Raw genomic sequence first — 22,438 nt, 5'->3', positions numbered from 1 at the left:
TTTTTTTTATCTTTTACTATAAGTTACAATCTACATGTTGCGTTCATAAAGTTCAAAGAAAAATAGTAGACTGCATGAAAATGATTTTTTTTTGGTATTTTATGTGAAAAGAAACAAACTGATATATCATAGGGACGTAATGACAATTGAAGCATGAAAGCATACACTTGTAGAAATCTTAAATGTAGAAATTAACTGGCGTTTTCACTATGACAAGAAAGACCATGCAAATTAACTAAAAGGGGCGAAACATGTTACTATAAAGGTGCAAATGATAAAGTTCCTCGTGACTGTTTTTACACATATTGATACTGCCACGGAACCTCTCCTTCTGGGGACATAAAAAAATTAGTAAAATTGTCACGCATGGTAATAGCTGAATTGTTGGGTCGCAGTCCGGAAAAGCGCACAGATGGTAGGTCTACCTCGTCCTCTTCCTCAACAGAAATCCCTTCCTTCTCGCGGATGACATTGTGGAGGACACAGCAGGCTTGGATTGCCAGTTGGGCATTCTCCACGCTAAGTTGTATAGCGCTATGAAATATGCACCATTTGCCGCTCAAAATGCCAAAGGTGCATTCAATAAGGCGCCTTGCACGACTCAAGCGGTAGTTGAAAATTTTCTTTGGGGTCGTTAAATTCTGCCTGGCATAAGGCCTTAAAAGATGATGAGAAAGTCCAAATGCCTCATCAGCAACTAGAACATGTGGCAAATCTGGTCCTACAGTTGATGGTAGTGGTTGATCTGCTGGGAAATTAAAGTGTCCCTCCAGTATTCTTCTCCCCATTACTGATGATGAAAATATTCTTGCGTCGGCATTCGATCCATAGGCTCCTATATCAACGGCAATAAATTTGTAGTTACTGTCGCAAATTGCCATTAGCACTAGTGAAAAATATTTTTTATAATTGAAAAATTGCGAGCCAGATCCTGGTGGCATCTGGATTCTGACATGTTTCCCATCCAGAGCTCCAACACAATTGGGGAATTGAGTTTTTTTCCAAAAGCCAGTCGCAATTTCCTGCCACATGGTAGCATCAGGAACCGGCATTGCAGAAGAACGAAGCTCCTCCCATATTGCTTCGCAGGTCTCATGCACTATCACTGATATGGTCGATATTCCCAATAAAAAAAAATGGCTTAGTGACGTATAAGACACTCCAGATGCAAGAAACCTAGGAAGAGTAGAAGAGTAGAAGAAATTACGAAAGGAATCCAACATTACACTGGACATAATCAAGCTAAATGGCTGGCTGGCTGGCTTACCTGAGGGTAATGAGAAGTCGCTCCTCTGGAGGCACAGCAAGTCGCATGTCTGTGTTTGTACGGTATAGTCTGGGATGTAACTTTTCAAGTAAATAATCAAACGTTGGGATCGTCATTCTAGTGAAATTCAAAAATTTAGGAGGGTAACGTCGCAAATCTGCATATTGCAGCGCAAAGAAACCCTCACTTGGCCTTTTGAGGAGCATGGGATGTGCCCAGTACCTGCGTCCCCTAGCAGACATCTTCCTGGTCAAGCTTTTTTTTCTCCACACATAGTACATCATGACAAATGATGTCACATTCTGATCATAATTCCCCAAATCCATCGTAATCAGCAAGTACAGTGAAATACAGCAATGGATCAGGAACAAAACAGCCGGCTGTTAACATACAGGAAGAGGAAAGCACACTGGGGGAAACAAAGAATCATGGGAAAATTCTTGAAAAGATGATTAATAAAGTTCTAAAACCAAAAAAATAAAAAAAACGGATCAAAAAACGGATCGAAAAAACGGATGAAAAACGGACCAAAAACGGACGTCAACGGACGGAAAACGGAACGGAAACGGATGTAAACGGATGGAAAACGGACGAAAAACTGATGAAAAAACGGATCAACTGAAGGGAAAAAAAATAATGTAAAAACTGAACGGACGTGTGAAAGAGCCCTTACAGTGAGATATGGGGGGGTCAGTAAGACCCCACATCTCACCTCTAGGCTGGGAAGCCTAAAAAAAAAAAAAAAAAAATGATCACTGCTTCACAGCCGAAGCAGCCCGTTTTTTTGAATGCAGAGGCTGGGCGTGACGTCATAACATCGCGCCCGGCCTCTGAACGATCATAGAGACTCCGGCAACCATCTGGTCCGCCGGAAATCTCTATGATCAGCATCCGGGGCCGGCGGATCCTGTCCCCGACTCATGGATCGCACAGGTGAGTCGGTAGAAGGGCAGCGGGGGGAATTATCATCCCTGCCCGCCGCCCGTTGGAACGATCAAGCGGTGGAACAGCCGCTATGATCATTCCTATGGTGTAGGGCAGGGATATGCAATTAGTGGACCTCCAGCTGTTGCAAAATTACAAGTCCCATCATGCCTCTGCCCCTGGGTGTCATGCTTGTGGCTGTCAGAAACTTTCTATGCCTCATGGGACTTGTAGTTCTGAAACAGCTGTAGATCTGCTAATTGCATATCCCTGGTGTAGGGAATCGCCAGCTGAAAATGCCGATATCTGAATGATGCCTGTAGCTGCACCCAGGGATGTATTTAGGTATTGTGCTGCCCTAGGCCTGACTAAACGCATGCACCCCCTAATTTAAATATGACCCACCCCTTCCTGTCGAGGCCACACCCCTTGCGGTTTAAGACCCACCCTGAAATTTTCAAGTGTGGACACTAGTTCTGATGGCCTGGGGGGGGGGGGCAATGGATTCCCTTAATTTGCATTGATTTCCTCTCACTTCCTGTTTGGCTATGGGACAGGAAGTGAAGGTCAATCTCTGCAATTGGACAAGGATGGTAAAAAATTTGGAGCGTCGCCCCCCCCCCCCCCACCCCACAGTTGCAGAATGCCAACCGCCCACATATTGGAAGCAGTGCGGCCGATTTATTGGGGTGCTAAACTAATTTGCCTAACAGTGTAGCGCAAGCCGGCGGGGACAGTCGGTGCTGCCCCCCTGCAAAGTGCTGCCCTAGGCCTGGGCCTTGTTGGCCTAGGCCAGGATACAGCATTGGCTGCACCCATCATTCAGATATAGTCCCACAAAGCCCAGGACGTCATATGACGTCCTCTGGGCCTCAAGTGGTAAATCATGTTGTCCAGTGATGTCCAGTAGATCCTCGTCAATCGGAATGAATGACACCCGCCAACCAATCAAAAAAAAAAAAAAACACAGGGTCAATGTGCTCTTGGTTTACTCCTAAACATGAGTGACAGATCCCTGGCCCAGCAGATTGTAAACTAAAGGGGTGGAGATGGTGGCTGATGTCATTGACCAAATATGCTCACCGGCCATATGGACAGGAGATTTCCCCCACCCACTGGTTTCAGTGATAACTGAAAAAAAAATTGGATTTCCAAATCACTTTCAGTCCAGAAGACAAATAGAAAGGTTGAATCTCCCCAGAAGGCAATAAAAAGCCCCAGACACAGACGGCAAGAAGGCCTTCCCTACACTTTCCAGAATTAACAAAAAGTTCTGGCTTTAGATATACTTTAATATACCTTCAATAAAAGGATTACAATTCTCTGACCTACCTTGTAAGCACAAGTAATGTGGTAAGTACACTTCTGAGACTACTTTGGGCTCTACGGTTATGTCAAACATCGGACCCACGACGTCATATCCATTCTCCTGTATTTTATTCACATAATCACTCTCAAATTTCAGCTCATATTTGATGGTCACTTCAGATTTCACTTTAAACATAATCCCCGTCTCTGAGCAGCAGAAAAGTCCACCAGGCTTCAGATTTAGCCTAAATAATAAAAAGAAAACATACATTTACTACAACCTGCTGTACTGATAATACTTTAGAACCTAAATCAGGGGTGGGGAACCTTTTTTCTGCCAAGGGCCATTTGGATTTTTGTAACATCATTCGGGGGCCGTACAAAATGATCAACTTAAAAATTAGCACCGCACATCTGGAACCCTTTTACATTACACAGCACCGCACCTCTGGACCCCTTTTACATTACACAGCACCGCACATCTGGACCCCTTTTACATTACACAGCACCGCACATCTGGACCCCTTTTACATTACACAGCACTGCACCTCTGGACCCCTTTTACATTACACAGCACCGCACATCTGAACCCCTTTTACATTACACAGCACCGCACATCTGGACCCCTTTTACATTACACAGCACCGCATCTCTGGACCCCTTTTACATTACACAGCACCGCATCTCTGGACCCCTTTTACATTATACAGCACCGCACATCTGGACCCCTTTTACATTATACAGCACTCTGGACCCCTTTTACATTACACAGCAACACTCTGCACCACTAGACCCCTTTAGATTTACACAGACACACCCCCATCTCTGTTCTTTCCTGCATTAATCATGCAGATGGAGAGACAGTGAGCAGCGCTGAACAGAGGGAAATCACCTGCTGGTTTACTTATGTTAGCTTCAGCAGCTCTCTACTCAGCGCTGCTCAATGTCTCTCTCTCCCCTGCGGTACAGGAGAGTGTTTGCTTACCTTGCAGCTGGAGATGGAGAAAATTAAACTTGGCGCGCCGCCGCGCTGTAAAGACGTGCACACGTCAGCGCAGAGGCACAGCGCCTCCCACTCCACCGCCTGCCAATCGCTGCCGTTATCTGTTTTTTTCAGCCCTTCCGCCTGGTTGGCTGGTGTTCCCCGCCCCTCCCACATCGAGGGAGACAGACAGTTCCACCAGCCAACCAGGCGGAAGGGCTGAAAAAAAAATGTTTCCTGCTCGGTGGGACTCGGGGCTATTAGTGAAAGCCTTAATGGCTGAGACTCACTCGGGGCTTTTCACCAACCCATTCATGGGCTCCAGCCTCCCCAGCCCACAGCTCCGCGGACACTCAGTGGCACGGGGGGGGCCGGATGGAATGATTTCGCGGGCCGCATGCGGCCCGTGGGCCGTAGGTTCCCCACCCCTGACCTAAATGTTTCCAATGTCCCCAAGCTCCTAATTTCTTGTTGGTAGCTGGCTACATTGCCTCTGCTGAACTGAACTCCATGCCGCCATCAGGAATTATGGGGCCCCTTACACAGCTTCAGACATGGGGGTGCTGCCGCCACAAATTGAGAAGCGGGGGATGGTGCCACCACATATTGAGGTGCTGACGAACAAAAAAAGGGGGGGTTTTATAATAAAATATTTATTTTTTTCTGGGCCCCTTACAAAAAAAGAAATAAAAGAAAAAAAATATATATAAAAACATTTAAAAAACAAGTGGGGTAGCCATCCGGGGCCCTGGGGACCTCTGGGCCCTTTAATAAAAAGATTTAAAAAAAATAGAAAAATATATACATATATATACGCAGCGTAAGTGGCGTATATAAAGATATGTCGGCGTAAGTGCTTTCAAGAATCCGGGCCTATACGTCTGCCACAATGTTGATTTGCTGCAGAACCTCTGGGGACTACCAAAATGTTCTCGTGGACCATCACCGGGTCCACGGACTGGTTGGCGACTGCTGGTCTAAATAACCACTGACCTAGATGTCCTGAGTGCTAAAAAAGTTCTCTGAATGTAATAAAAGGGAGAAAACTTTACCTGTATGTTTTTCCATCTACAATCGGTGCAACTAAATTCTCTGGCTCTTCCTCAGACTATGTGAAGGAAAAAAAGATTATTATAAAATAATCATATTAATAAGGACTGGTGAAGCATGTGCTACAAACATGTTATCAAGTTGATTCAATTTACCTACAGTATATCAGTGGTTCTCAACTTGGGGGTCGGGACCCCCTCGGGGGTCAAATGACAATTTGCCAGGGGTCACTGATTCCTGGGAGGTTCCTAAAGCCTGCACCGCTCTCCCAGCCTTTTCGCGGTCGCCTAGCTGGGCTGTTCCTGGAGCCTTCCACTCAGCCTCTTTACAGCCGCCCATTCAGTTCACGGCATGGGAGGGGGGCAGAGGCTAGAGGTCAGCTGGCTGGTGAGGAATGTGAAGTGGGAGGGACTGGAGGAGACCCCCCACCTACCGATTTCGTAATAGGTGTCACTGCTACGAGATGCCACAAAGCTGGAGACACCGTGAAGTCGGAGACACAGTGAGTAACACTACCTGTGATTAGAGTTGCCATTAAAATCCCAAGTACAGTTCTCAGATCAGCAGATGACCTTGATCAAGAGCACCCAAGTTGGCCGATCAGAACTCCCCCCAGCATTGCCCCTGATCCCAACTCCCCACCAGTACTGCCACTCATCCCATTCCCCCCGCCAGCACTGCCACTCATAACAACTTCCCTCCAGCACTGCCACTCATCCCATTTCCCCCGCCATCACTGCCACTCATAACAACTTCCTGCCAGCACTGCCACTCATCCCATTCCCCCCGCCAGCACTGACACTCATCTCATTCCCTCCGCCAGCACTGCCACTCATAACAACTTCCCTCCAGCACTGCCACTCATCCCATTTCCCCCCCGCCATCACTGCCACTCATAACAACTTCCCGCCAGCACTGCCACTCATCCCATTCCCCCCGCCAGCACTGCTACTCATCTCATTCCCCCCGCCAGCACTGCCACTCATACCAAACTTTCCGCCAGCACTGCCACTCACCTCGTTCCCCCCGCCAGCACTGCCACTCATCCCATTCCCCCCCGCCAGCACTGCCACTCATAACAACTCCCCACCAGTACTGCCACTCATCCCATTCCCCCCGCCAGCACTGCCACTCATAACAACTTCCCGCCAGCACTGCCACTCATCCCATTCCCCCCGCCAGCACTGCCACTCATAACAACTTCCCGCCAGCACTGCCACTCATCCCATTCCCCCCGCCAGCACTGCCACTCATCCCATTCCCCCCACCAGCCCTGCCACTCATCCCATTCCCCCGCCAGCACTGCCACTCATAACAACTTCCCGCCAGCACTGCCACTCATCCCATTCCCCCCGCCAGCACTGCCACTCATAATAACTTCCCGCCAGCACTGCCACTTATCCCACCCCCCCCCCCCCCCACCAAGGAGTAAGAGAAAAAACAAAAATAGAGAATACATGAAAGGGAGAGGAAAAGAGGGGGAGGTACAAAGGAAAAGGGAGAGAAAGAATAGGAGAACAAGAAAGACGGCTAGAGAGAGGGATGGGGAGAAAAACAAGAAATTAGGATAGAGAGAGATAAAGGAAAATAAAAGGGAACAAAGAGAGAGTGATGCATCCCAAAAAAATGCACCATAAGGGGTTTTAATATTGTACAAGTGGAAGGGACTCTGGGAGCCCTAAATGTCCATGGGTTAGGGGCGCAAATTACTTGTCTTGCCTTGGGTGCCAAATACGAAAATAAGTTTACTGTTAGGGGTCCCTACAACTTGGGAAATTTTATCAAGGGGTCACGGCACTAGAAGGGTTGAGAACCACTGACCTATATGAAGATCTACAGTAACATTACAGCAAATTACCCAGTCAATGTTGTATCCAATCAGCTATTCCACTACAAAGTTGTTGGCAAACCCAAGACAATCCACACATGTATTTTATTATTTTTTTCTAAGAAAGAGGGGTGCAACTGCACTTGTAAGGTATACAGTCTATTTGCCTTCAGTAAATCCAGCTCTCTTTTAGACTTGTGCAATTCGTTTCCTTACAAATTCATTTTTTAACCACTTCCCGACCGGCGCACGAACTTATACGTCGACAGAATGGCACGGCTGCGCAAATGGGCGTATATATACGTCCCCTTTAATTTGCAAACCGTGTGGTCGCGCGCATGCACGCTCGCGACCCTTTTAAAAACTCTGTGACCGTGCCCGCGGGACCCGCGGAATCGATGTCCGCCGCTGTCCCGCAATCAGGTCACAGAGCTGAAGAACGGGGAGATGTCAGCGTAAACACAACATCTCCCCGTCCTTCCCCTGACATGTCACCGATCGTCTGTGCCCTGTCATCGGGAACAGCGATCAGTGACGTGTCATGGCAAGTCACGCCCCCTAACAGTTAGAAGCACTCTCTAGGTCACACTTAACCCCTTCAGCACTCCGCTACAGGTTAACCCCTACACTGCCAGTGTCATTTTTACAGTTATCAGTGCATTTTTATAGCTCTGATCGCTGTAAAAATGACAATGGTCCCAAAATGGTGTCAAAAGTGTCCGATGTGTCCGCCATAATGTCGCAGTCACGATAAAAATCACTGATCGCCGCCATTACTAGTAAAAAAATAAAATATTAATAAAAATGCCATAAAACTATCCCCTATTTTGTAGACGCTATAACTTTTGCACAAACCCCCCCATCAAATAAAAAACAGCCGCCACAGTGTCTGAGGTTTACAATTCGCTTTAATCACAGAGGTACATTTAGATTTTGATGAGTAAAACCCGCAATGGGCCCTGGAATGTGGCCAGCATCGCTATCACCATGATAGGAAGTGAGGGGAAATTTCTGCAATAGGGGCAGCAATAAAACCACCAAGGTGGGTAACAGTAGCCTCTGTGCTGTAAAGACACTTGGGTTTTTGGTAGATCAGGTACATAGTCATACCTACCTCTGCAGACGGATCAGACTCCATCAAAGCCTCTTCTTGATCACCAGATTTAGAAGGATTTAATGGGACATAATCTTGTCTTGTGAAATAAAAAACAATTTTTATACCAATAATTCAGTAACAACATCCAACATACAGTAACTGGAAATGAAATGTAACTATTTTTATAATTCTAATGATTGATTGAATCTTTGCAGGTATACAATTAGAGCCGGTTCACACAGGGGCAACCCGACTTACAGCGAGACTTTGCAAGGCAACTTCATTGCGACTTGGAGCAACTTACAACGCGACTTAAAGTTGACTCCAGGACAGGTGACTTTGGCTGTGACCAATCACAGAATTATCAGCTCTGTGGGAGGGAGGGGGTTTGCCTGAGTAAACTATTTTCTCTTCCGGTAAAGTTGCTTCAGTTAAGATGGTGATCCAACTTTGGAGGCGACTTCCATTGAAATCTATTAGCCAGATTCAGGTAGCTTTACGCCGGCGTATCAGTAGATACGCCGACATAACTCTGAATCTACGCCGTCCTAAATTTTATCGTATTCTGGAAACCAGTGGGTAGATTAACATTGGGGCGCGCAAAACTAGGTCGGCGTAGCCTAGCGTGTTTACACTACGCCGCCTTAAGTAAGAGAGGCAAGTACATGATTCACAAAGTACTTGCCTCCTTACTTAGGGCGGCGTAGTGTAAATGCGGCGAGCGTAAGGGCACCTAATTCAAATGGGTTGGGGGGGCGTGTTTAATGGTAATGAGGCTTGACCTCACGTTTTTGACGTTTTTTTGTCACTGCGCATGCGCCGGGCAACTTTCCCAGTGTGCATTGCGGTTACGTACGCCGCACGGGCCTATTGATTTCGACGTGGACGTAAACGACGTAAATCCCGATTTGCGGACGACTTACGCAAACGACGTTAAAATTTTGAATCTCGCGGCGGGAACGGCGGCCATACTTTAACATTGTTATTCCACCTAATAGGAGGCCTAAAATTATTCCACCTAAGGCCTTACGGAAACGGCGTAAAACGACTGCGGCGGCCGGGCGTACGTTCGTGAATCGGCGTACAAACTCATTTACATAATCTACGCCGACCGCAATGGAAGCGCCACCTAGCGGCCATCCGAAAAATTGCAATCTAAGATAGGACGGCGCAAGCCGTCGTATCTTAGATATGTTTAAGCGTATCTCTGTTTGAGCGTATACGCTTAAACATACGTCAGCGTAGATTCTGAGTTAGGCCGGCTTATCTGCTGATAAGTCGGCCTAACTCTTACTGAATCTACCTATTGATACGCTTAAATTAGGCTAAGATACGAGCGGCGTAAGTCTCCTACGCCGTCGTATCTTAGGGTGCAATTTTTCCACTGGCCGCTAGGTGGCGCTTCCGTTGAGTTCAGCATAGAATATGTAAATGACTAGATACGCTGATTCAGAAATGTACGTGTGCCCGGCGCATTTTTTTTACGTCGTTTGCGTACGTCTTTTTCCGGCGTAAAGATAGTCGAACAAATAGCTGGCCTAGTCAATGTTAAGTATGGCCATCGTTCCCGCGTCGAAATGTGACATTTTTACGTAGTTTGCGTAAGTCGTCAGTGAATGGGGCTGGACGTAATTTACGTTCACGTCGAAACCAATACGTCCTTGCGGCGTACTTTGGAGCAATGCACACTGGGATATGTACACGGACGGCACATGCGCCGTTCGTAAAAAAACGTCAATCACGTCGGGTCACCACCCATTTACATAAAACACGCCCCCTCATCCTCATTTGAATTAGGCGCGCTTACGCCGGCCCCATTTACGCTACGCCGCCGTAACTTAGGAGGCAAGTGCTTTGTGAATACAGCACTTGCCTCTCTGACTTACGGCGGCGTAGCATAAATACGATACGCTACGCCGCCTGAAAGATGCGCCGCCGTACCTGAATCTGGCTAAATGGGTACAAGTTGCCTACAAGTTGCCTAGAAGCCGCCTTGAAGTAGTACAGGAACCTTTTCTGAAGTCGGAGCGACTTCAGTAGTGTACATTAAGACGGCTCCCATTCACTTCAATGGAATTTCTCATGTCGGGCACAATAACTATCATGGAATCTCAAACAACACTTGTGCTGCCCAACTAAAGTGTTTCAAAACACCTTTTTTATTTTTTTTGGTTTGTATAGAGCAGGGGTCCTCAAACTACGGCCCGCGGGGCCGGATCCGGCCCGCCAGTGTGATTTACCCGACCCGCGGACTGCCCCTTTAATATCGCAGCTGCAATCCCCCTCCCCTCTGCTACCTTTTAATCACACAAGATGAGAAACATGACAGGTCCGGACAAAAGGCGGGTCTTTTGAGTTAAGCAGCGGGGCGGTTCCAGCAATCAAACACCTGCGTATTACTAGCAAAGTCCCCCCCTTTGTCCGGACCTGCCATGCTTGGCGTCTTGTTTGATTGAGGTAGCAGAGAGGCGGAGTGCTGGGGTGTTATAGAAGTGTAATATAGATGGGGTGATCTGTGATGGGGGGAGATCTGTGATGGGGGGGTCTGTTATAGGGGGGCTAGGTGAGGAGAGGAAAATGTGTTGGGTGGGCTTTGTGATTGGGGGAATCTGTGATGGGGGGGTCTGTTATGTGGGCTTTTTTGATGGAGAGGAGTTTGTGGTGTGGGGTCTGTTATTGGGGCTTTGTGATGGAGAGAAGTTTGTGTTGGGGGGGGCTTTGTGATGGGGGGTCAGTTATTGGGGGCTTTGTGATCCAGAGAAGTTTGTGTTGGGGGGCTTTGTGATGGGGGTCAGTTATTGGGGGCTTTGTGATGGAGAGAAGTTTGTGTTGGGGAGGCTTTGTGAAGGGGGTCTAATATGGGGGGAAACTTTGATGGCGGGATCTGTGATGGAGAGGAATCTGTGAAGGGGGGGTTTCCGTGATGAGGGGGCTTTTTGATCGAGAGGAGTTTGCGGTGGGGGGGTCTGTTATTGGGGGATTTGTGATATAGAGGAGTTTGTGTTGGGGGGCTTTGTGATGGGGTGTCAGTTATTGGGGGCTTTGTGATGGAGAGAAGTTTGTGTTGGGGGGGCTTTGTGATGGGGGTCAGTTATTTGGGGCTTTGTGATGGAGGCCTAATATGGGGGGAATCTGTGATGGGGGATCTGCTATGGGGGGACCTGATATGGGGGCTTTTTGATGGGGGGAATCTGTGATGGAGAGGAGTCTGTGATGGGGGTGGGGTCTGTTATTCTGGGCTTTGTGATGGAGAGGAGTTTGTTTTGGGGGGGCTTTATGATGGGGAGGATCTGTTATGGGGGCTGTTAGATGGAGAAGAGTTTGTGGTGGGGGGTCTGTTATTGGGGGCTTTGTGATGGAGAGATGTTTGTGTTGGGGGTGCTTTGTGATGGGGTTCAGTTATTGGGGGCTTTGTGATGGAGAGGAGTTTGTGTTGGGGGGGCTATATGACGGAGAGGATCTGTTATGGGGGCTTTTAGATGGAGAAAAGTTTGTGGTGGGGGGTCTGTTGTTGGGGGCTTTGTGATGGAGAAATGTTTGTGTTGGGGGGGCTTTGTGATGGGGGTCAGTTATTGGGGGCTTTGTGATGTAGAGAAGTTTGTGTTGGAGGGGGCTTTGTGATGGAGAGAAGTTTGTGTTGGGGAAGCTTTGTGATGGGGATCAGTTATTGGGGGCTTTGTGATGGAGAGACGTTTGGTGTTGGGGGCTTTGTGATGGAGGCCTAATATGGGGGGAATCTGTGATGGGGGATCTGCTATGGGGGGACCTGATATGGGGGCTTTTTGATGGGGGGTATCCGTGATGGAGAGGAGTCTGTGATGGGGGGGGGGTCTGTTATTCTGGGCTTTGTGATGGAGAGGAGTTTGTGTTGGGGGGAGCTTTATGATGGGGAGGATCTGTTATGGGGGCTTTTAGATGGAGAAGAGTTTGTGATGGGGGGGGTCTGTTATTGGGGGCTTTGTGATGGAGAGATGTTTGTGTTGGGGGGGCTTTGTGATAAGGGGTCAGTTATTGGGGGCTTTGTGATGGAGAGAAGTTTGTGTTGGGGGTGCTTTGTGATGGGGGTCAGTTATTGGGGGCTTTGTGATGGAGAGAAGTTTGTGTTGGGGGGCTTTGTGATGGGGGTCAGTTATTGGGGGCTTTGTGATAGAGAGAAGTTTGTGTTGGGGGGCTTTGTGATGGGGGGCCTAAAATAGGGAGAATCTTTGTTGGGGGGGGGGGATTTGTGATGGAGAGGAATCTGTGATGGGGGGGGGGGGGTTATGGGAGGGGGGGGGGTTGTGTTGGGGAGGGGTTCTGTGTTGAGGGGAGTCTGTGAAATACTAATACGTTTATGTTGATTAAAATTGTTCTTTATTTTAAATATTCTATTGGTTTTTCCTCTTTTTTTGCACTTCAAATAAGACATATTTTTTTTAAGCTATAGTCCGGCCCCCAAACAGTCTAAAGGACAGTGAACTGGCCCCCTGTTTAAAAAGTTTGAGCACCCCTGGTTTAGGTGAACGTCCATGTCTTTGTAGGTTTGCAGTTGTGCCATACTCTTTCCATTTTCCGATGATGGATTGAACAGAAGCTCCGTGAGATGTTCAAAGCTTGGGAGATTTTTTTATAACCTAACCCTGCTTTAAGGAAGGGAATGCCACATCCTAACCGCTCTTACAGTAAAGAACCCTCTACGCAGTTTAAGATGGGGGGGGGGGTAATAAACTGGCTGGAGGGGTAGAACTGGAAGCAGAGTAAACCACAATATTAGTGTAAATTCACTAGATTTTAGTTGCACTTTAAGGGCCAGATCCTCAAAAGGGATACGCCGACGTATCTACTGATACGCAGTCGTATCCCTGTTTCTATCTTTGGAACTGATCCACAGAATCAGTTTCCAAGAGATAGACAGAAGATCCGGCATGTGTAAGGGACTTACACTGACGGATCTTAGGATGCAGTACCGCATCCGCCACTGGGGGCATTTTGCGTCGAAATGCCGCCTCGGGTATGCAAATTAGCACTTACGGAGATCCACGAAGCTTTTCAGCTTCGTTTTTTCTCCGTAAGTATTAAGTTGCATGTGTAAAATTAGGGCTGCTTTTACAAAGTGTAAACTGTTTACACCTTGTAAAAGCAGACCCCTCTGTCCATTTTTTTGTTTAAATTTTTTTTTTCTTTGCCGTATCTTTTTTTTTTTCCCGACGCAACTTTATTGACCCGTCGCGATCCACATAGCTCGGCGTAACGTAATTTTGCGCTATGCACGTCGGGAAAATGACGTCACGAGCATGCGCAGTACGGCCGGCGCGGGAGCGCGCCTAATTTAAATGGGAATCGCCCCCAGTTGAAGAGGAACGCCTTGCGCCGGCCGGATTTAAGTTACACCGCTCAAAATTTCTAGGTAAGTGCTTTGTGGATATGGCACTTAGTTAGAGATTTTGCGGCGGTGTAACTTAAATGGCAAAAGTTACGGTTTTTGAGGATTAGGCCCCAAATGTTTACCAGTCGTTCAGTATAAGGGGTGAGATCCTATCACTTACTCCAAGCTTAAATGAAAAAAAACAACAACATGTACATCTTATCTACTCACAAATCATATTCAACTTACATTTCTTGCTTTATTTTCCTTAGTATGTCTTCTGTGTCAATAGAAAGGCCATTTCCATCGGTTCTGACAAAAAATATTACAGAATCACGTAAAAAAAGGTGTCTGGAAATATTTTAGAGCTTTGTCCTATGAGGGTTAAAGCTGAACTTCAGGGAAGAGCCCCCACAGGGCCACCATCAGGAAGTATGGGGCCCCTTACACAGCTTCAGGCATGGGCCCCCTGGGGCAGAGAACTGGTGGGGGGGGGGGTGCTGCCACCTCGAATTGAGAAGCAGGGGGGTGCCGCCGCTAATTGAGAAAATTGAGAAGCGGGGGCCGTGAATTGAGACGCGGGGGGTGCCACGAATTGGGGGGGGGGGGGGTTGCCCTGGGACCTCTGGTGCGAATCACATGCGATCTCGCACCACGCAGCAGTGTGAACCGGCCCTGAGGGAGTAAAATGTGGGCCTTGGGGAGGGAAGAATTTTTACCTTTTTTCAGACTTTGTTGAAGTGCCGGTGCCTATAAGGCCAACACTGACATGCATTAAACATTTTTAGTTATTATGTACATTCGTTCCTATGAAAACCCAATGTTAATTTTTAAGCACTTTAACAAATAAATACTGACCTGACCTCCTTTAAGCTGTATGATGTCAGTATGAGGTCCTCTATGTATCCAGCACAGGCATCAGTAAGTCGATTATATCTCAGATCCAGGACTGTCAGAGTTGTACAGTTGATCAGTGAAGCCAGGAATGGGGCGCACTTATCAGTCAGACTCACATTCCGGAGCCTACGGTAGACAAATATCAATTGTTAGTGCATAATTACTAAATAATTTATTACCTGTATAAGTACAACACAGAACCAGTGGCATCCCACCGAGGGGGAAGGGGGGGCGGTTCGCCCCGGATGCCACACATTGGGGGGTATCAGGCGGGTGCCGCTTAGGGGTGTCATGCCGGCACCACTTTTTTCAGCGGTTCTGCTTTCCTTTTCGAGCATAGGGAGCTTTGACCTCTAGTAGTGGTCTACTCAAAGATTGCGGCAGTCCGCGGAGGGGAAATGAGGCCTACGGCGGCAGTAGGCCAGTAGTACCTGCTGGAATACATTTCCAGACCCATTTCCTGGTACCTGTGGTTGGCGTGCATTGCACATGGCAGAAGCGTGCTTTTCTTCATGCTTTGCACCCCAGCGAACACCCCCAGAAACATTTGCATCCTGATCCCACTGTCACCAAGCGCATCATACCACACCTTCTTGTCTTGCAAACAAGAATCCCTGTGGTAAGTGTGCGCACAGCGGCATTTCACTTAGATTATTGCCAGATGGGGGGGGGGCAGATATAGGATCCATCCCAGGTGCCAAATGCTCTTGTTATGCCCCTGCATTCACCAGTGGAGCATCTCCACAGGATGCTTTGCAGTTGCTCGGGGGTGGGCCGGTTCTGCCTGATGGGCTGCGGTGCTCTATTTGATCATCACAGACCCAGAGCTCTGACTTTGTGACAACATTTGGATAACAGACCCTTTCTTGAACGCTGCCTAGTTTGACCCTTGCTTTGGATAACCGAATATGAAGGACTTTGTTGCAAAACACTTGCACAAGGACTTCCCATGACAGTCTACTTCCCCAGCTGGCGCAGGTCTGTTTTTTGTTGAACCATCAGACCATATTTTGATTAAAGGGGCCTGAATTGCATGACTATTCCCAATGAAACAGGAAGCAGCAGGTGTGGATAAATGGAGCACAACAATTCAATACTCAATCGGTCCACATGAGCTGCTTCCTGTTTCCTGTCCTCAGGCTGCCTGGTCACCCCGCCTAAAACACTCCACCCCTTGCAGCAGCAACACCATCTTGGGATCCTGGATGCCTCCCAGCTTAGGGTGACCAGACATCCCCCGGTTTCAGGGGACAGTCCCTTAATTGAGGACACTGTCCCTGGAACAAGTCTGTCCCCGGTTTTGTCCCCGGATTGGATTTGAACAGGGACTGGGGCAATTTCATAGACAGTCAGTTCTCCTACTAGCTTAGGGGGGTGGATTTTTTTCCATTATCTGTTCCCCTTTCCTTTCTGATGATCATGTGCTGGTCGGAGCGGAGGGAATATTTCTTCAGTTTCGGGTGCATGCCCATTCCGCACCACTCGCATATTCTTCTGCCTTGGCTCAAGTCCCGGCCAGCCGCCTGCCTGCTTATCTCCTTGCCTTCCCTGGCGGAGTGATCTTCCACTGCTCCCCACCCAGGAGTAGCCGGGGCCCGGAGAGTAATGCCGCATACACACGATCATTTTTCGGCATGAAAAAAAAACAACATTTTTAAAAACATAATTTAAAATGATCGTGTGTGGGCTTCACATCGTTTTTCGGCTTCTGAAAAACGAAAAAAAAAAATTCGAACAGTCTGCATTTTTTCACGTTGTTTTTTAAAATGTCGTTTTTCGTGTTGTTAAAAATTATTGTGTGTGGGCAAAAACGACGTTTTAAACCCGCGCATGCTCAGAAGCGAGTTATGAGACGGGAGCGCTCGTTCAGGTAAAACTACCGTTCATAATGGAGTAATCACATTCATCACGCTGTAACAGACAGAAAAGCGCGAATCGTCTTTTACTAGCAAGGAATCAGCTAAAAACAGCCCCAAGGGGCGAATAGAACTTCCCCTTCAGAGTGCCGTCGTATGTGCTGTACGTCACCGCGCTTTGTTCATCATTTTTCAAAACCGATGGTGTGTGGGCAATGTCGTTTTTAATGATGAAGTTGGAAAAACTTTGTTTTTTTTCATGATGAAAAATGTCATTTTTTTTCATGCCGAAAAACGACCGTGTGTACGCGGCATAAAATTTGACAAGCTGTGAGGCGGGCGACGGTCAGAGAGTCGCTGATTGCCGCCATTACTAGTAAAAAATAAATAAAAAAAAGTCCCCGGATTTCATTTAAAAAATCTGGTCACCTTATCCCAGCTGCAGATTGCCTGTAATGCATAAAATCATCCTGACGTTGTGAGTTGCCAATTATTGTGTGCCGTGTCCCCCTTTCCACCTTGGCGCACTTAGATTGGCGCCCCCTTGCTGTCTCTCAGCTATTGCAGGTGCCATCCAGACCATATCCAGTGCATCCACTGTGACAGTTTCCTTGGTGTTCTCCCCAGGCTGGGAATCATTTTGAGAACCATAACAATGATATGCATAATTTATTTTACTCCATGTGAGTTGCTAATTGTCTTCCTTTAAAGGGGTTGTAAAGGTACAATTTTTTTTCCCTAAATATCTTCCTTTCCCTTAGTGCAGTCCTCCTTCACTTACCTCATCCTTCCATTTTGCTTTTAAATGTCCTTATTTCTTCTGAGAAATCCTCACTTCCTGTTCTTCTGTCTGTAACTCCACACAGTAATGCAAGGCTTTCTCCCTGGTGTGGAGTGTCATGCTCGCCCCCCTCCCTTGGACTACAGTAGAGTCAGGACGCCCACTAACACACAGCTCCTTTCTCTATCTGCAACGTAGAGAGTGTCCTGACTCTCCTGTAGTCCAAGGGAGTGGGCGAGCACGACACTCCACACCAGGGAGAAAGCCTTGCATTACTGTGTGGAGTTACAGACAGAAGAACAGGAAGTGAGGATTTCTCAGAAGAAATAAGGACATTTAAAACCAAAATGGAAGGATGAGGTAAGTGGAGGAGGACTGCACTAAGGTAAAGGAAGATATTTAGGAAAAAAAATATTTACCATTACAACCCCTTTAACGACTTCACCCCCGAGCCACTTTTTCAGACTCAGTGTTTACAAGTTTTTTTTTTGCTACAAAATTACTTAGAACCCCCAAACATTATATATATTTTTTTCTAACACCCTAGAGAATAAAATGGCAGTCGTTGCAATCATTTTTGTCACACCGTATTTGCACAGCGGTCTTACAAGTGCATTTTTTATGGAAAAAAATCACTTTTTTTAATTCGAAAATAAGACAACAGTAAAGTTAGCCCAATTTAATTTTTATATTGTGAAAGATAATGTTACGCCGAGTAAATTGATACCCAACATGTCACGCTTCAAAGTTGCGCTCGCTTGTGAAATGGCGACAAACTTTTACCCTTAAAAATCTCCATAGGCGATGTTTAAAAAATTCTACAGGTTGCATGTTTTGAGTTACAGAGGAGGTCTATGTCTAGAATTATTGCTCTCGCTCTAACGATCGCAGCGATACCTCACATGTGTGGTTTGAACACCGTTTTCATATGCGGGCGCTGCTCCCGTATCGCTTCTGCACGCGAGCTCGTCGGGACGGGGCACTTTAAAAAAATTATTTTTTTTTATTTTACTTGATTTTATTTATTTTTACACTGTTTTTAAAAATAAATAAAAGTGTCACTTTTATTCCTATTGCAGGGAATGAAAACATCCCTGGTAATAGAAAAAAGCCTGACCGGTCCTCTTAAATTAGAATCTGGGGGTCAAAAAGACCTCAGATCTCATATTTACACTAAAATGCAATAAAACAAAAACAAAAAAAATGTTGTCATTTGAAAAAAAAAAAATTCCCTTTTAGAGCTATGGGCGGAAGTGAAGTTTTGACGTCGCTTCCGCCCTGCTATGATATGGAGACGGGTGGGGGCCCCATCTTCCCTTCACTCGTCTCCATACTCAGCAATGAGAAGGAGCCAATCGCCTCCGCCTCTACCGGTGGCTCCGGTAGAGGGTGCGGGAGAGCGGCTGGGAGGCTCCTCTCCCGCCGCAAATAATGGTGATCTTGCGGTGTTTGTTTATCAGCGTAGCCCCCCCCCCCCCGCGGATGCCCACACTGGACCACCAGGGAAGCCACCAGGACCACCAGGTAAGGGGGCAACATGTGGATGGCCAGGTATGTAGCCCATGGCCATCCACATGTTAAAAAATATTCTCAATAGATGCCAATCAGTGCCCACAAATGGGCACTGACTGGCAACATGGGCACAACATAGGAAACAGTTAAAAAAATTATGCCCAGCAATGCCACCATCAGTATCATCAGTGCCACCTCTCAGTGTCCATCGGTGCCACCTCTCAGTGACCATCCATGTCCATCAGTGCCCACCTATCAGTACCCATCTGTGCCACCTATCAGTGCCGCCTATGAGTGCCCATCAGTGCCGCCTATGAGTGCCAATCAGTGCCGCCTATGAGTGCCCATTAGTGCCACATACCAGCGCCGCCTATCAGTGCTGCCTATCAGTGCCCATCAGTGCCGCCTATCAGTGCCGCCTATCAGTGACCATCATCAGTGCCACCTCATTGGTGCCACCTCATTGGTGCCCATCAGTGCAGCCATATCAGTGCCCATAATTGAAGAAGAAAACGTACTTATGTACAAAAAAAATTAACAGAAAAAAATAAAGACTTTATTTTTTTTTAAAATTTTCTGTCTTTTTTTACTTGTTGCGCAAAAAATAAAAATCGCAGAGGTGATCAAATACCACCAAAAAAAAGCTCTATTTCTGTGAACAAAATTATAAAAATTTCATTTGGGTACAGAGTAGCACGACCGCACAATTGTCATTCAAATTGCGACAGCGTTGAAAGCTAAAAATTGGCTTGGGCAGGAAGGGGGGTAAGTGCCCCCCGGTATGGAAGTGGTTAAAGTTACAAAACTGCTTCTAAAATTATCCCAAAAATATCCGCAAGGCCCACCAGGAATCCAGATTGACAATAGAGTAACAAACACCATAGAAGCCTATGCAGATTGCATCTTTGAGTCCATTTGGCAAAAATATCTGTGAACTTTTTTTTTTAGAATTAGTTTTTTGCTCCCTCACCTACCAACTGTTGTAAAAATGTATTCCAATTGCTGGCTTAGAGAAGGGAGAACTTGTAATCTGCATACTGATCCAGCTCAGTGTTGCCAACCGTCCCTATTTTTACAGACAGTCCGTAAAAACTGGCACTTTCCCCCCGTCTGTAAATGCCCGTAGTTACGGGAATGTGCCAGTAAAAATAGTCGAGATCGCTCAGCTTGGAACTGCGCATGCGCAGTTCCGGAGCTTGCCGAGCATATGCTGTATTCGGTGGGGGGCAGATTTCACAGAGGCTGTGCCACGCGGCACGTGATGTATTAGGACATCCCGCTCCTGCTCCAATGCTGCACTCCTCCGACCTCTGTAACTAACCAGGAGGTCGGAGGAGCACAGCAATGGAGCAGGAGTCAGGACTCGGAGGCTGAGCACCACACGGCGGCAGCTGAATGGAGGAGCCTGCTGCATCCAGGCAATACAAAGTTCACAGGGGAGTCGGGGACGGACATAGTGAGACAGCCCAGCCGACAGTGACATCAGGTGATGGTGGCAGGGGGTGATGGTGGCTGCTGTGGCACCGCAGAGGTGGATGAAGGCAGGGGGCAATGGAGGCAGGGGGAGATTAGAGGCAGGGGGTGTTAGTGGCAGGGGGTGATTTGAGGCACTGCAGAGGGGGATGGTGGCACCGCAGAGGGTGGGGGATGGAGACAGGGGTTGTTGGTGGAACCGCAGAGGGGGATGGAGGCAGGGGGTGATTGGAGGCAGGGGGCCTGGGGGAGATTGGAGGCAGGGGGTGTTGGTGGCACAGCAGAGGGGGATGGTGGCACCACAGAGGTGGATGGAGGCAGGGGGCAATGGAGGCAGGGGGAGATTGGAGGCAGGGGGTGTTAGTGGCAGGGGGTGATTGGAGGCATGGGGTGATTGGAGGCACAGCAGAGGGGGATGGTGGCACCGCAGAGGGTGGGGGATGGAGACAGGGGTTGTTGGTGGCACCGCGGAGGGGGGTGGAGGCAAGGGGTGTTAGTGGCAGGGGGTGATTGGAGGCAGGGGATGATGGTGGCTGCGGTGACACTGCAGAGGTGGATGGAGGCAGGGGGCAATGGAGGCAGGGGGTGTTAGTGGCAGGGGGTGATTGGAGGCACTGCAGAGGGGATAGTGACACCGAAGAGGGTGGGGGATGGAGACAGGGGTTATTGGTGGCACCGCAGACGGGGATGGAGGCAGGGGGTGATTGGAGGCAGGGGGCCTGGGGGAGATTGGAGGCAGAGGGAGATTGGAGGCAGGGGGAGATTGGAGGCAGGGGGAGATTGTGGCACCACAGAGGGGGGTGAAGTCAGGGGGTGTTGGTGGCAGAGGGATGTGGAGGCAGGGGGTGATGTGACTAAATAATTTGCCCTTATTATATCGAAAAAAAAACAAAAATATGTTTTGTTACCTTAATATCTACCTTAAATCACATTGCTATTTGCCTAGTGTACTCCTGTTTTCAGATTGGAGTGATGCCTGGGGTCCCGTACTGATAATCACCTACATAGAGAAGTTCATGGAATCTTCACGTGCATTGTAATCTTTACATGCTAGGGGTTGGAGGCATGTTGTAATACCTCCGCCCTTAGTAGCTCAACGCATTGCTATGTGTGAGAGAGATGATGCAGTGAACCCCCAAACTCCTGTTCTCTGATTGGAGTGACGCCTGGGGTCCAATACTGACATAACATAGAGAGGTGCATTGAAATCTTTTGCTAACCGCAGTTGTGGTTCACTCCCGTTCACCATAGTTTGTGACAGGTAGCTGAAAAGTTAGAACAGTCATGGTGTTGGCTTTTTTTTTTTTGAGTGCTGAAGAATGATGGTTTAAACTTATCGGTATATCATACAATAATTAAATATTTTGTTTTGGATGTAAAAACATATAAGATTTTTTTTTCTCCAACACATTATACTCACAGTAATTTCTCTATCCGACTTGAAGTCAGAACTTTCATCAGGTCCCTGAAATGAGGACCCTCCAGATTGTTACCAGACAGGTCAAGTTTCCTCAAATTCTGGTTATTTCTTATTCCCAGTGCCAGGTGGGGGCTAAAACTGTCAATCAGATTATTGTAGGTTAAACTGTAGAGGAAGAGAAGAGCAATTATAAACTCACCGTTAATATTATATACTAAAAAAATAAAAATAAATGTTATTTTGCTCCTTTTGGTCCTGTGTAGATATCAAGCAGTGGTATTAGACCTGCCCAATTTTCTCTGTGGATTACAGAAGAGTAACAGAAGTCTAAGCCAGGACCCAAAAGTGTAGTGTGACAATGTTAAAGTGGTTGTAAACCCTTACAACCACTCTATGCTACAGGTAAGCCTATAATAAGGCTTACATGTAGCTACACAGGATATCTCCTAAACCTGCACGGTTTAGGAGATATCCCCTGCCCCCTGCATGTGCCGATGTCATCGGCACATGTGTGCACTGGGGCAAACTGAACCAACGGCACATATGTGCCGCTGCTTCAGTGAGTGTGCTGTTACCCGCGGCTCCCGCACGTATGAGTAACGTCATCGCGGCTCCGGTCAATCACAGCGCCGGAGCCACGATACCCAGAAGTAACCCCCAGGAGAGATGTCGCCGGCCAGAGGGGGGTACGAGGAACGCT

The 22,438-nt window shown here is 47.5% G+C and overlaps 2 protein-coding genes across 2 annotated transcripts in view; both read right to left on the bottom strand.

Moving 5' to 3' along the window:
• LOC120939758 overlaps positions 1 to 22,438 on the bottom strand; it is a 105,483-nt gene that overhangs the window by 36,576 nt on the left and 46,469 nt on the right. Inside the window, exons 13-18 of the mRNA XM_040352093.1 lie at positions 21,739 to 21,903; positions 14,658 to 14,822; positions 14,049 to 14,111; positions 8,474 to 8,552; positions 5,534 to 5,589; positions 3,524 to 3,744 (exon numbers count right to left, since the gene is read on the bottom strand). Of these exons, the coding sequence (XP_040208027.1) occupies positions 3,524 to 3,744; positions 5,534 to 5,589; positions 8,474 to 8,552; positions 14,049 to 14,111; positions 14,658 to 14,822; positions 21,739 to 21,903 (749 nt within the window). The remainder of the gene's footprint in view (positions 1 to 3,523; positions 3,745 to 5,533; positions 5,590 to 8,473; positions 8,553 to 14,048; positions 14,112 to 14,657; positions 14,823 to 21,738; positions 21,904 to 22,438) is intronic.
• On the bottom strand, positions 151 to 1,800 carry LOC120939759 (putative nuclease HARBI1). The gene is made up of 2 exons (XM_040352094.1): positions 1,268 to 1,800; positions 151 to 1,176 (listed from the first exon to the last, which is right to left on the bottom strand). Exons 1-2 carry the CDS (start codon positions 1,591 to 1,593, stop codon positions 297 to 299), a joined length of 1,206 nt encoding a protein of 401 aa, XP_040208028.1. The 5' UTR covers positions 1,594 to 1,800; the 3' UTR covers positions 151 to 296.

The sequence above is a fragment of the Rana temporaria genome, chromosome 5 (assembly GCF_905171775.1).
Source record: "Rana temporaria chromosome 5, aRanTem1.1, whole genome shotgun sequence".
Taxonomy (NCBI): domain Eukaryota; kingdom Metazoa; phylum Chordata; class Amphibia; order Anura; family Ranidae; genus Rana; species Rana temporaria.
The sequence above is the reverse complement of the archived record's forward strand: the minus strand, read 5'-3'. Positions and strand labels throughout refer to the sequence as shown.

What these genes read in the sequence shown, in the direction of transcription:
- LOC120939759 (XM_040352094.1), bottom strand. Translation starts at nt 1,593, where the DNA reads ATGGATTTGGGGAATTATGATCAGAATGTGACATCATTTGTCATGATG. An exon ending in CGACTTCTCATTACCCTCAG is followed by an intron (nt 1,177 to 1,267) that starts GTAAGCCAGCCA and finishes TACTCTTCCTAG; the next exon opens with GTTTCTTGCATCTGGAGTGT.